The 14,086-nt window shown below is 41.3% G+C and overlaps 1 protein-coding gene across 3 annotated transcripts; it reads right to left on the bottom strand.

Moving 5' to 3' along the window:
• Window positions 1–626: 626 nt before the first annotated feature.
• On the bottom strand, window positions 627–12,476 carry rnf20 (ring finger protein 20, E3 ubiquitin protein ligase). 3 transcript variants are annotated; one of them, XM_061686277.1, is made up of 22 exons: window positions 12,393–12,476; window positions 11,843–12,029; window positions 11,672–11,740; window positions 11,231–11,329; window positions 10,979–11,126; window positions 10,154–10,339; window positions 9,901–10,016; window positions 8,255–8,401; window positions 8,098–8,172; window positions 7,884–8,003; window positions 7,580–7,759; window positions 7,336–7,471; window positions 7,094–7,215; window positions 6,831–6,990; window positions 4,552–4,849; window positions 4,316–4,433; window positions 4,027–4,176; window positions 3,706–3,918; window positions 3,461–3,586; window positions 2,205–2,345; window positions 1,273–1,377; window positions 627–1,167 (listed from the first exon to the last, which is right to left on the bottom strand). In XM_061686277.1, exons 2-22 carry the CDS (start codon window positions 12,017–12,019, stop codon window positions 991–993), a joined length of 3,063 nt encoding a protein of 1,020 aa, XP_061542261.1. In that variant the 5' UTR covers window positions 12,020–12,029; window positions 12,393–12,476; the 3' UTR covers window positions 627–990. The 3 variants fall into 3 exon arrangements, with proteins under 3 accessions (XP_061542261.1, XP_061542260.1, XP_061542259.1); XM_061686276.1 differs by having other exon boundaries at window positions 9,901–9,995; window positions 11,843–12,466; XM_061686275.1 differs by having other exon boundaries at window positions 11,843–12,466.
• Between the last annotated feature and the right edge of the window lie 1,610 nt (window positions 12,477–14,086).

The following is a 14,086-nucleotide window of genomic DNA, read 5'->3' on the forward strand; positions in this document are numbered from 1 at the left end:
GGAATTAACAAAAAACAAAAAGAAAAAAATTGGAAAACATTGCTAATTTAAGTACAATTACCTACCAAAAGAAAACGAAAATTTGACTAAGACTTCTTAAAACAAATCTTAGTGAAAACGGATGCGTTTTAGCATATGAGTCACTTTTCGTTGCTACACTACAAAAACGGCTTTAAAAAAAACAAGAGGGGGGAGTAATGACAGGAGTAATATGTTACTAAATATAAGCAAAATGAGCTGCCAATAGAACCCAAGACATTGTACGAGGCAAGATTTCGTTTTAGTCACTTTTCAAGTTGTTCCACCTCAAAATTTTTTATAAAAAAGTCATGAAATTAGTTATACGGTCGATCACTTAATTTACGCAAAAACATCTGCCAGTAAAACAGAAAATTTGACCAAACAAGAATTCTTAAAACAAGTCAGAATAAAATAAGTGGGTTCTAGCGTTTTGAGTCACTTTTCTAAAGTAAAAGTAGATACATTTATTGCTAGGTGCTTTTTGGAAAAGTTGCTAAACACCAGTGCTGAAAGTATCGGCTAAGTTGGTATCAATGCTTGTAGCTTGTAGTAGTGGTACAAACGTTTTCTATGATGGAAAGCATTTCACAGAGAGGAAGGTTCAACTTTCGGTTTAATAACCAGCAGCAACAACACAATTTCAGTACAGTTTCAGCAGTTCTTAAAAAAAAACTATATATACACACAAACATTACACACCGTTAACTTCATTGTGAGGAGTCATTGGAATGTTACAAGCTTTTTTGTGTATGCTGTATACGCATACAAATTCAGTCGGTAAAAATAGAACGACAAAAAGCTCAATATTCAAGCCTTCAGTTCAGTTTGTAGCTGGGCACATACAAAGGAGCCACATCCCGACTGAGAGCCTGACCACAAAAGAGGAGAGGAGGCGCTGTTACCAGCCTCGCTCCGGGCACCAAGTCCACTATAATGCCCGTCCTCCCATTAAGAATGGACAAACAGGCTTTAACCGATGTAAATGCGATGGAAGTCGTTGGCTCCAAACGCAGCATTGCACTTGGGGCATTTCCTCTGGCGTGTGTCGTAGCGTGTCTTGACACACTCGAAGCAGAAGACGTGGAAGCACTTTGTCAGGACGGCGTCCTTCACCCGCGAATTGCAACAGGGACACGTTAGCCGAGCCTGGGGGGGCGGGGGGGGGGGAAAGACAGTGAGAGGGGGGTTGGGGGGTGTTTTGTCCTCAGATGAATGGAAAGTTGTCAGAATTTGTTCATGACATGAACTTACCTTATATTCACTAATTTCTTCATTTAGTATTTCGTCTCCATTGCTGATTTTCTCAGCTGGTTTCTTGGCCTTCTCAATTTTTCTCCTCAGTTTAGAGATGTCCTCCTGAAACAACATAAACAACAATGTGAAGGCAGGCATTCAACTTGCTGCTTGTTTGGCCTGTTGTGCAGAATCAATATAGATTTTGTGTAAATCTGCTGACAAATAAGATGCACTTCCCTGGTGTGTGAAGTGATCTATTGGTGTGAGGAGTAGATAAAAATATAAGGCTGGCTGACTTTAGTGAAAAATGTGAATAATTGATGATCCCCACCCTGAAAAATGCTTCAAATTGCCTCTCTTAATAGTTTAAACTGTAACTAGACGCAAACTATGAGTTTAATATAATTTCAAACCCATTTTACATTACCCTTAAAAATAAATGTTTTACAGATGTTGGATTAAAAAAAAAAGTACGTGTACATGCAATGAATTATCTCCATAACTTTAACTCACAACCCAGGCTTAATTTAGCTACTTCCAGACATCAAGCTTGTTTCTCATTTGACATCACTCACTTTAATATACTTTCTTATTTAGACAGGGCTTTGGCGCCATCTTGTGGCATCTTAGGGACTTTTGGAAAGCACACAAAAATTGCGAATAGGTGAGTTTTCCATGGACTATGTGACTATTTCATCAAAGTGCAAAGAGATTAAATAGTGACTAGTAAACCACAAATCGGCGGGAGATTACTGAACTTTGATGTCATTTCTTTATTCAAGACAGAAAATAATATAATCAGAAAAATATATTCCAATCACAATTTGAAAAAAAAAGTCAACCGGGAAAATTCTGGCTTAGATGGCCTGTGTGTAAGAGGCTTGTGTTCATTTCTTCCTGAAGGATCACGATGTGGAACAGATGTCTCATGTGCACGTGTCCGCTACCTGTGCTCGTCGGGAGTTAAACGACTCCTTCTCTCTGGAGATGCTATTCTCTACGACCTCCTCTCGGACCACGACAAGCCTCTGCTGAACCTGCTCCAGCTGAGTTCGCACCTCCTCTGACAACAACGTTGACTCTTGAGCCTGGAGGATGACAATTTCACCGATTGAACTTTCAGGGACTTTTATTTGATCCACTACAAACCCTTAATACGGTTTGACAACTTGATCCTTAAGATGAGGGTTAAATGAGTAAACCCCGAATGATTTGGTAGAAAACCTTGAGTTCCTTTCAGAATCAATATTTTACAGTGTTCCTTCGCTGTATCGCGGTTCACCTATTGCGGATTCAGCGCATTGGATATTTTTCTTCATATTCATATCACAAATAATTCGCCATTATCACAGGATTTTGAGTGTCTACTGTTATTTTTCTGTGGTAAAATAAAATTATTCCTCGCCTAAAACAAAACTGTATGTAAACGTATTACAAGGAATAAAAGGTACATAGTTTACAGTACTACAAAAAGTGTTTAAAAGAGTAGAGGTTAATATGAGTGTGGGGAAGATAAGGGTCTAGGGAGGTTCATACAGCTTTCAAGGTCCCATGTTTTGGCTATTTAAACCTCCATAGCCCGTTTAGTTGAATACAAAGCTATTATTCTGTTGTAAAAATTTAATTTTACCTTCTAGTGGAAGACCTGTCACTATATGTTGCTAGCATAAATAGATGGAACAAAAATAAATCTTTTGTAGTAAATTAATATTTTTGGGAAAAAGGAAGTGAAATTGGATAATTTCCCATGGCACACCGGATGATCTCGCAGCGGTTGGGAATCACTGTTCTATTGCATACTCTACTACAAATATACTCCCACAAATGTCCTTAACGCTAAACTATAGCTTAAAAAAATCTAATTTATAAGAATTGAACCACGGGCTAGTCTAATAATCATGGGAAATCTGAAAATCCTTCCTGTGTTTGCTGAGACATTTTTTTAAAACCTTACTTTTTAAAAGAGGGGTGTACTCATTTATATTGAAGATATTTGGTTTCCAACTCCCATTTAAGTATAGTATGCAAGTACCTAGTCGCATAGTTAGAAAAGATACAATACATTATATCAAACTAGTCATAAATATGTACCATTTATTAAAAGTTATTTCTTATTTGGTTGGAACCAAATGTGGCTGTTAATAGGCGACTTTCGTTACTCCCCAAAAGTGTCTCACGGCTTCCACTGGAAACGAGGTGCTACCTTGCGTTTGTTCATGTCCAGTGCTTGTGTCCTCAGTGTCAACTCTCTCTCAGCAGTGCTGATGGTGCCCTGTAGGAGGCGTTCCTTCTCCTCAAGCTTCCTTACCACCTGCAGCTGGGCATCCACCTAACGTGTACATAACATGTTAATGTAGTGATTACACACATGATAGCGAGAAATCTAAATTTAATGTCTATAGGCATATATTTGGGCTTGTATCCTTGCAACGCACAGTGGACGCTCACCTGTGTTTTTAAAGTGAGCAGTTGATCCGACAGCTCCTCCTTCTCCTCTTTCAATAGCTTGTGGATCTGGTTGGACTTGATACGCTCACTCATCAGCTTAAAGTTGGCGTCGTCCTTTTCCCGCAGTTGTTGCATCAGACGAATGTTCTGTTCCTGCATGTCCTCGAAGGCCTGACCTGTCACGTCCATCTCGCTCAACAATGCGTCCTCCTCCTGCAGACGAACAGAGAAGTGAGGGTGTTATCAAGGTGGATTCAGTGTAACACCCATAGAACAAACATAAGTTGCATGCATAGATGTGGCAACGACATGCTCACCCACCTGTTTTGCTATAGACAACTTTTTGTTGAGGATGTCGATCTGCTCCTCCACAGATCGAATCTTCCTAAGGGCCTCCTCATCAGCCATTTTTTTCCCCTCCCTTCTCTCTCGCTCCTCAAGCTCCCTCAGCCTCTGACGCAGCTCCTCCGACTGGAATCAGCATCATCAGGCAAACAAATACAGTATCATAATTTCACAAAGCACCTCCACACCAGTGTTTGAAAGATTGACAATAATCTGTGAACTTCATCACGAAAATTATGTGACCGTGTTACGCAGGGCTGATCACCTCCGACTTGGTCTTCTTCTCTGCTGCCATCAGCTGAACTTTGTCCCTTTGCTCTTTTGGTGCTGAGCGATACATGTCTAAGAGTAGTTTCATCTCTCGCTGGGACTCCTGAGCTTTCCTGTATAGCCAATGTTTTTTTAGTTTCACTGGTAACAAACAACATGAATACAAACTACTTCTTTGTGGAGGCATGGTAAGAAAAAGGAAAAGCTAACAAAAACACAGATGTGACGCACTTGAGCTCCACTCTGACAATCTTCAGCTGCTCCATCTCTTTCCTCTTTGGCCCTCCAGCTGCAGAAAGACGCTCCCCAGATGACTCCTCAGGTTGGTTGCCACTTCCCAATTTCTCCCTCTCTTCCTTCGTCCCACTGCGAGTTGGCCTCTCTCTCTCCCTTTCCCTCTCCCGGTCTTTCTCCTCTTTCTTAATTATTTCCTTGTCTTTCTTTTCCTCTTTTTCTTTCTTTTCCTCTTTTTCCTCCTCCTTGACTGTTACCTCAGATTCCACTCCTGGCTCGGTTTTCACAGAAATGCCTTGAGAGATAGGGAGACAGACAGCGAGATAGATAGCTCAATTGAATAGATACTTTATTCATCCCGTGGGGGAAATTAGATTATCACACAACTAGGCTTTATACGATCAGGATTTTTGGGGCCGATCACCGATCAGCAAGTTTAAAAAAAACGATAACCGATCACAAGATGGAGCAATGTGTCTATTTACATGACTTATTCATTTATTGTATATAATTGTGTACTGTATACTGTCCATCCATTTTCTGTACAGCTTATCCTCACAAGGGTTGCGGGCGTGCTGGAGCCATCCCAGCTCAAATTATTCTCTAGCATTTTATACAAAAGTTAAAACACCAATGACCTCTAGGGGGCATTCAAGGATTGGCCACTCACATAAGTTTAGGTCAAATCAACATTACAACATGACAGAAATAATGGGTGCTAACTTACTGTAATTACATTATTGCAATTAAATTACTTTAATAAATACTGTTAATGACATGGTTACTCTAACTTTCTCACTGTCCCAGCTATATGGACGGGTGTTGTCCAGAGTTTGAGTCCGTTTGACTTCCACCCCCACCTCCACGCTTACGTGTTGTTTGTCTGAGACACCGCAAAATAGACACCGACGATGTGTTTTTTTCACTGACAAGATTGAAAAAACTTTATTGGCCGTCAGATAGTTATAGTACTGCGCAACAAGACACGTGACAAGGATAAAAATAAACTAGCTTTTGGATTCATACGCGACGAAGACACGGAGTTAAATGTCTTGTGCGGAGCCGATCAATGATGTCATTGATCAGATCGGCGACTTATGAAATGAAAGCCGAACAGCATAAAATGCTAATTATCGGCCGATACCACCGAACATCCATCCATCCTTAACTCTGGATGTGTGTTTAGCTTTTACATTGGGTTCTTGTGGCATTTTTTGGCACTTGTTTTCAAAGGGAAAGTTAATGGCAAATTGTATACAATCATCGATTAATTGCTATACATTCTCGCATAACTAAGTCTCACATATGTGACATTCTTCATAGAGACAAATGACTGATTATACTTGAATATGTTTGTGGTTTTGGGTTGATAATTCCTGCTTGATTAAGTCAGAGGATGTCGAAGTCAGACAAGACCATCTCCCTCGGATAAGAGAAAACAATGGTAGATCGAGCAAAGTCCATGTTTAGTGAAGATAATGTGGTGTGATTTACATGTATTCTTCTCCAGTGTTTAGGCTGCTTTAGTTCTATGGTCCTTCTTGCAAGAATATTAAATAATCTTTACATTTATCCAGGTCTCCTAGATATGAAGTAATTTTAACTCTAACAAAAGTGTTCTGTTGTTCTAACTTCTGTTTGCAGTTGTAGAATGTTAGTAAGAATGTTGAAACGTTACGTTAAAAGTTCGTGCCAAAATGTTACTGTAAAAAATGTTTAGAAATTTAAAAAGGGTTTTGGATGAGGCGGCACGGTGGGCGACTGGTTAGAGTGTCAGCCTCACAGTTCTGAGGACCCGGGTTCAATCCACGGCCCCGCCTGTGTGGAGTTTGCATGTTCTCCCCGTGCCTGCTTGGGTTTCCTCCGGGCATTCCGGTTTCCTCCCACATCCCAAAAACATGCATGGTCGGTTAATTGAAACTCGAAATTGCCCGTAGGTGTGACTGTGAGTGCGAATGGTTGTTTGTTTGTATGTGCCCTGTGATTGGCTGGCAACCAGTTCAGGGTGTACCCCGCCTCCTGCCCGATGACAGCTGGGATAAGCTCCAGCACGCCCGCGACCCTAGTGAGGAGAAGCGGCTCAGAAAATGGATGGATGGATGGTTTTGGATGGTGAGAGTCTTACCTTATCATTTCCTATAGGAAAATTCTGTCCCATATTTCAAACATTTCAAAATCAGAACAAATTGCAGGTCTCGAAAGGACTGTGTTTGACCTTAGAAATTATACTTTATGCAACATTGTCTAACTTGGACAGTTAAATGGGTAACGGTTACCAGTGCTGTTCGGCGTAGAAGCATCATTGTCAGGAGGTTCTGACTTGACTGCTGACTCCCCTGAGACAGCTAACATGGTCGGAGACGTCATCTCCTCCTTCACATCTATCTCGGTGCTTGACTGAGTTTGCAAGATGCTACTCCCTTTAGAAATGCGAATCTGCAGCCAACATAAAATATATATTATTCTAGTGCCATGTCCTGCATCATTCCGCTTCATGAGACATCCAATGCTTAAGAATAAGTTCCTTTTTGCATCCAACCTGATTGAGTTCAGCTTGTGTCTCTCTCAGTCTCAGTTTGTATTTCACAACCTCTCCTTTCATCTGCTGGTTATGAGTTTGCAGGGTGCTGATCAGATGCCGCATCTCTCTGTTTATAGGGCCTGAGGAAGTAGCAAGAAACAAGCAAACTGTATTTTATGTCTCCACCGACCCTCTCACACAATGATGAGCAAATGCAGGTTGGGGTTCGGTGTTATGTTGAGGAAGGTGCCAATCCTGACCTGCCTGCTCGTTGGCGGCAAGAGTCTGTTCAAATTCAATGCGCAGCATCTCATACTCCTTCCTGACTTGAGCAAGGGTATCTTCTAACTGAAACACTTCGGTGCGAACCTTCCTCTGCAGTGTCACCTCGTCGTTCTGTACATAACGGCGACAATGAGGCAGCTCGCAGTTTGCAAAGACACACACACACACACACACACACACACACACACACACACACACACACACACACAATGAGCTTACCTCCATGTGCTCCAGCTGTCGAAGGCGTGCCGTCCTAGTTGTGTTGAGACGGGCACGCGTCTCGTCTAACTGAGCCTTGAGGATCAAAGACTCATTGTAAAGCACAGAAAACTGCGACTGCAGACAGCGATACTCAGAAGTATCCTTCACCATGCCCTCTGCTCGACTAAGCAGCTCAGTCTGAAAGGAAAAAAATATATATGTTCAGAAGACAAGATTAAGAAACTGTTGTGAAATGCGATGTGATGAAGCTTTCTAAAACTAAAGACATCGACAAAGCAATGGAATGATGTGTGATACACGCCTTCATGTTGTTGTTCTCCTGCAGCACATTCTGCAGGTCCTGCTGGAGCTTCTGGAGCTCAATGAGACGATTGTCTGCCAGCTCCTGGTTCTCTTCCAGTTCACTGTTCATTTCCTCAAACTGCAGGAAAAGAACAACACCAAACAAGCAAGAAAATTTTAGAATTACTAAAATACATTCGTAAAAGTAGTTCTAAAACTTAAGTTATTCCTACCTTTCTCTTGTTGATAGTGATGGTTCCACATACACTACTGGCCTCCCCACACACTTTATAGCCCTTGCTGTTCACCTAGGGTGTTTGAATTGTAATTTGCAACAACGAACTGACATACATGCATACACTATATATTTGCCCAGAAAATGTGCATTACCCTCTCTAATATCTCACTCATGTGTGCATTGAGTCGATTTTCTCGTCGCCGTATCTTCTCCATATCCCACTGAAGCTCTTCACTTAGAACCTGCAACTCGCTGACTCGCTGGTCTGCCTTGTTTGCTGCGCGACCGAGAGATCGGGACTAGACAAGAGACGTGACAACATGAATGAGGGCTACGACATATCGTTAATACACATACAGTAATATGGGTGCATATGACCTAAAAAAAGTGCTTCAATGTAATGGACAATTGGATATATCGAACGACGCCCCGCCCCTATTAGTCTGTTCTATCGAGGTTCCACTGTATTTCTATTTGTGACCTTCCAGCACGAAACCGATTGGAAGTCGCACGGCCGTGTTTTGAGTGAGTCCATAAAGTATTGACAGTGAGAATAAGATCAATTTTCAGACACCAGAAAATCAGTATAAATTACTTCCCAGGTGGAATTGATCTGAATTTCTTACCTTAATACCTCAAAAAAAAAATGCTTTCAAAAGAGGGTACAGCAAAATCTGCACAAATCGTCTGCTGCCATGATAAAAACAAGGAAAGCCACATCATTTCTGATATCAACAGAAAGCGTGGGGTTCTCTGCAGCCGTGGATTTAATTCAAATGTACGTCATTACCCGTATGAACCAACAAGAGGTTGTAATACAGTCCCGCGTGCAAATAAAACATCCATATTGCTAGACTAACGCTTAAAGGCCGCTTCCGATCTTTAAACAGACATCTTCACCAAATGTTTCCCGATTACCACAATGTATCCTTATAGGAAAGCATTTTTATGCCTTTTCAGAAATGCCTTAGGGCTGTCACCATCAAATCGTTTTAGAATCGATTCTCCCATTGATTATTGCTTGGATAACCGAATAATAATCGCCACCCCACTATTACTCAAAATAAAAACTGACTAACATAACTGTATGACTAACATACAGTTTATTGTTATTTAAGAGGGATGGACTTCAACCCTTAAACTGTATATGTGGGTACAGAGTGTATGGTATAAATTTGGTGTACAGAATTTTAGACAGCAAAATACTAAACGGTTAGCAATCGCGATTAACATTAGAGTCCTAGTAATTACCATTTTATGTAAAAAAAAAAAACACTAACCACAATTCAGCTCACTCATACTTATTATGTATATGTACATTACGCATCTAACAGTGTTTTAAAAACCACTTACAGAGGCTTCTGTGTTGTTTTTGGCAAAGTTTATCATTGGCCCAACACAGTCACTGTCTGCATTAAATTTCTGAGTGCAACATGGGTCCCAGAAGTTAAAACATGGTAACGGGCAGAACTTTTTTTTTTTGGTCCCGGTGGTGCTTCAAAGCAGACATTTTGTGTTGACCTATTTTTAAAGTCAACTTTGCCAAGTTGTTAATATTATTTTCCCCCCCAGCCCAAAAAATGTAAATAGCCAAAACACAGCCATGTGAGTTCCGATAGGTTTCGTGCTGGAGGGTCACATTTATACATTATATACTGTATCAAAATAGGAAATCATCTAAATAGGAAAAAAGGACAAAATAATGCTTTATATGATCACTGGAAGAAAAGTCAATATGAGAACAAAAAGGGAGTTTTGTGTCATACAACAATATATTTTAAATGACCATTATGCCTACCTCACTGGTCATGTGACTGTGTTTCTGCTTGAGGTCCTCAGACAGCTGTTGAAGACGCTCATTTTCACTGGTCAGCAGGGTGTTTAACTTGGACGCTACGTGACACAAACTCCCAGCTGAGAAATGGCATCCACCATCATCAGTGATTAAGTGTGAGAGTTACTGTAAAGCGCTTTGAGCAAGTCATTAAAATAAATTGGGTCCTTAATCTCCACAGGTTCATAATTATCCAACATTTATTTCTTTAACTCACCAAGTCCAGAGTCCATGTCTGCCTTCAGCTGGTCCACTGTGCTCTTTAGACACTTGTAGATCTCCACAACACGAGTGGCCTGCATTTGGCTGGACTGCACTCTCTCCTGGAGTTCGGCTTCCATCTCCTCACTGGTGCTGCTTGCCAAGGTGGCCAGGAAAGAGTTGGAGGTCTCGCCTTGGTGGCCTGTGTGACAACAGTTGAGAGCACTATTATATACTGCATACTTTTGGCTGCTGCTAAGCAAGTATAAATAACTTTCAATCTGGCGTGTTTTCTGAAACATTTAGCAGAACGTATTGAATACACGGGCATAGTTCGAACCAGGCTGAAACCACCTGGGGTGATAATGATTTTCCATTCGACAATTGCATCTTCAACCCGGACACAAGCCGACATGGTAATGGGAAAGCTACGTGGCGCAGGTTACCTGCAAATAAGTCAAGGTTCATTATGATTAGCACATATGCAAATGTTCACCATCACTTTTTTTCTGCACCGACTCGAATCGAGAATCGTAGCGCTCCCATACTGAATCGAATTGTATCGAACCATTCTGCAAGTAAAGATATTGTTTTTTAATCAAACCACTACCCGTGTATCTAGATATGTAACGCATTGGTCTCATCCCAGAGATTCCCTACCCTATTTTGGTCCGAAACAAAAAATGCACATTTGGGCTGTTCTCAGCCGAAACATTTTGGTGCATCACTACTAATCAAACTTTCTAACCCTTTACAACTCTCGTCATCAAGGGAATCTCAACTCACAATGTTGTATAAAAGCACTTCCACTACATTCATTCTTAATTTCCTCTCCCATTACCTCTGTCCTTGGCCCTCTCCTGATTAGAGTCCCCATCCGGTTCAGGTGTTTCTGGCTTCAGGTTCCTTCCCTCAACTGATGGAGACTTTTCTGGTCCGTTTGGCGACTGGTCATATAGTCTGATGAACAGCTTAATGTTTTCATCAAGCTGAAAGCAAAGGAAGAAGACACTTTGACATTTTGCTGACATCGTTCATGGTTCTCAAGTGGGTCTTGTGTCTTGGCGCTGAACAGATATCACTGAGTACTCACCTGATTCCAGTATCTATTGAGAATAAGTAGACTTGCGTCATCCGTGGCCTGGCGGGTCTCGAGTCTCTCGATCCGCTCTCGCAATTCATCTTCAATCCCCTGCAAACCAGTAAGCCCAGACATTAAACTCTCCAGCCCCCCCCCGCCCCAAAAAGAAATTATAGCAGGGGTCACCAACATGGTACCCGCAGGCACCAGATAGGTTCCGAGGACCAAATGAATAGCCCTCGCTTTTCTAGCATATCTGTTGTACAGTACTTTTCAAGATGCCTTGTGGGATACACTGAGGGTACTGTATATACCTATATTCACTTTCTACATAACTGAAAAGCACTACAAAATGGTCAACTCACTATTTAGGGTACTATATGGTGGATAGGGATTGATTTAGAACTCAGCCAGAGATACTGCTTTGTGTAAAAATTAAAAAGAAAGTAACACCTGTCTTTGATCTAATGATTCTCCCAGTTTCCGGTTCTTAGACTGTAGAGCTTTGATATCTTGTTCTTCCTGAAATACAAGTGATAGGAGATTATTAAGGAACACCCACAACAAATATTATTTAAATTATGTATAAACAAAAGAGAAAGAGGGAATACTAAACAAACTGACCGAGTTAGAAACCCCTCCCAGTTTGATGACAGTCTCCACCGCTGTGCTCCCACCAGCAGCTGCAGCACTGACACCGGGACCTCCGTCCTCTCCATCTCGCTCCCTCCGCTTCTCTGGGTGCACACCAGAGGATGAGGAAGGGCCGCTGGGGTCTGCAGGACGCTTCTGCCCCGACATCCTCAGACACCTGTTACAACAGGAAATACAAGAGTAATGGTGTAAAAGACATTTTCTTCTGTTGTGTGTGTATGGCATACTATTAAGAAAGTAAACAGATGCCTAGCGGGCGTCTGCATGTAAAACCGAACACAACTGAACGCTACACAGTAGAAAGAAATACATAAAAAGCTCCCGCTGTATCTAAAAGCCACATAAACAGATGGAATCGCCAATTAGCATTAGACTACTATGGGGCTAATGTCAACCACACGCTAACATGAGCGTTAACACGCCGATTGAATGTGAACGGACAAAGAGTAACGAACACTAAATTTAAGGATTCATGTCGTTTATGGTTTACGCGACCCGACTCGGTCTTAAAAACCCTCACCACTTTTCGACACGGGAGTGTTTGGAAAATGTGAAATCAACTCAGCAGATGTTGACACTGCAACTTCTTTACTCTCGGAAACGGAAGCTGCAGCGAGCTATTAAAAATCACTTACGAGTGCGCCATCTAGTGTTGCGGAGGGATATAACAGGCCGCGACATGATCCGAAATTGTGTTTACGTTTTAGAAAAAACTCACGGCACACCACCACACAAAAATGTCCCCTAAAAAGTATGGTGGTGATGTTTGGTGGTAGTGGAAGAGCATTTCATTGTCCTGCCCGTCACCACATGTCACTGTATTAGATAGATGAGAAACAAAAATACATAAGTGGTAAATAAATAATGATTTTTGGACCAATTAAGTGAAATTTGATAATCTCTCACGGCAGACTAAGTGTAGTGATTGGAAATCTGTACAACACTGTACAGTAGATCTATTTCAAGGTGGCACTATGACAGAATATCCTTAAATAATATAAACGTATTATGTCAAATTAAATGGTCCTTTATAATAAATGGGACAGTTAAGAGAATATATATTTACAAAGGGATAGGGACCTAGCCCTGCTGCGAATGGCAAAACTCTGTAATTGACGCCTCCCCCCAAAAGGTTTGCGATGGACATTATGCATCGCAATGCATGCATTAAGTATAACCTCTGTTGTTAAATGTGTTATAACCTGGCGTTGTGTAAGAGCTATATACGATAGTTCGGCGGTAGTTCTTTTGGAGATTGAAATGGCATCAAAGGTTTTTATTTTTCAAAGACTAGGAGATAGCTCCTCCGCACCAGACCGCAGTGCGTCGCCGTTGTTTTCACGCGTTTCCCATGTTGTCACGCTCTGACTTTACAAATGCAGATCATCGAATTCACTGTATTAGCAGACCTTGTGGATGGTGATACTGAATTCTGAAATCAAAATAAAATCCATACAATTATTTAGTTTTTTTTATTTCCACACAGAGCCTCGATTTGCAACCCCAACCTCAGAACTGTGAGGCAGATGTGCTAACCACAATTTCTTCGTGCTGCCCATAGAATCATGCTTTTGCAACTATTTATTGTGTATGAAGTGTGAGCAGTGCAACTGGATGAAATAACCAGTGACGTGTAGTCAGGGTAGGCAAGTGAGGCAGAGCCGCCCCGCCCCCTGGTGGTCTTTCCTTTACACTGAATGTGTATCGTAAAAAAAACCCCACTTATGATGACATTAAATTGTGCCATTTTAGTTCTATGGTCCGTGGTTTACTTTGATTTTATTTTTCAATCCAATAATTTCAATGATTTCATCATTAAAATAGCTGAATTGTCATATTTCCTGTCACGTTGAGTCGTCGCTCCCATGATGCTTCAAGAGACCACGCTCACTTACTGGACTTACTGACGTTGAACAGACTGTCTAATATATTTCATGAAAGTGTGTGACATTTCATCTTTCTTATCGACCAGAAAAGCCACTAAAAGTGCACAATGGAGTCTGGTATGTAAGGTGCCACAACCAGCATGTGGAAGTGTTGAGTTGAGCTTCATCGAGCTCCAGACGTCAGTCACGTGACGTAGTCAGTGCCTCACCAATCATGAACCTCACCGCACATGTATATAGCATGTATGATTACCATTAAAATCTGAATTGCAAAACTATTGACAGAAGTAAAACTTGATTAACTGTCAGATTAGAGGGATACCATGGT

Source organism: Phycodurus eques, chromosome 9 (assembly GCF_024500275.1).
Source record: "Phycodurus eques isolate BA_2022a chromosome 9, UOR_Pequ_1.1, whole genome shotgun sequence".
Taxonomy (NCBI): domain Eukaryota; kingdom Metazoa; phylum Chordata; class Actinopteri; order Syngnathiformes; family Syngnathidae; genus Phycodurus; species Phycodurus eques.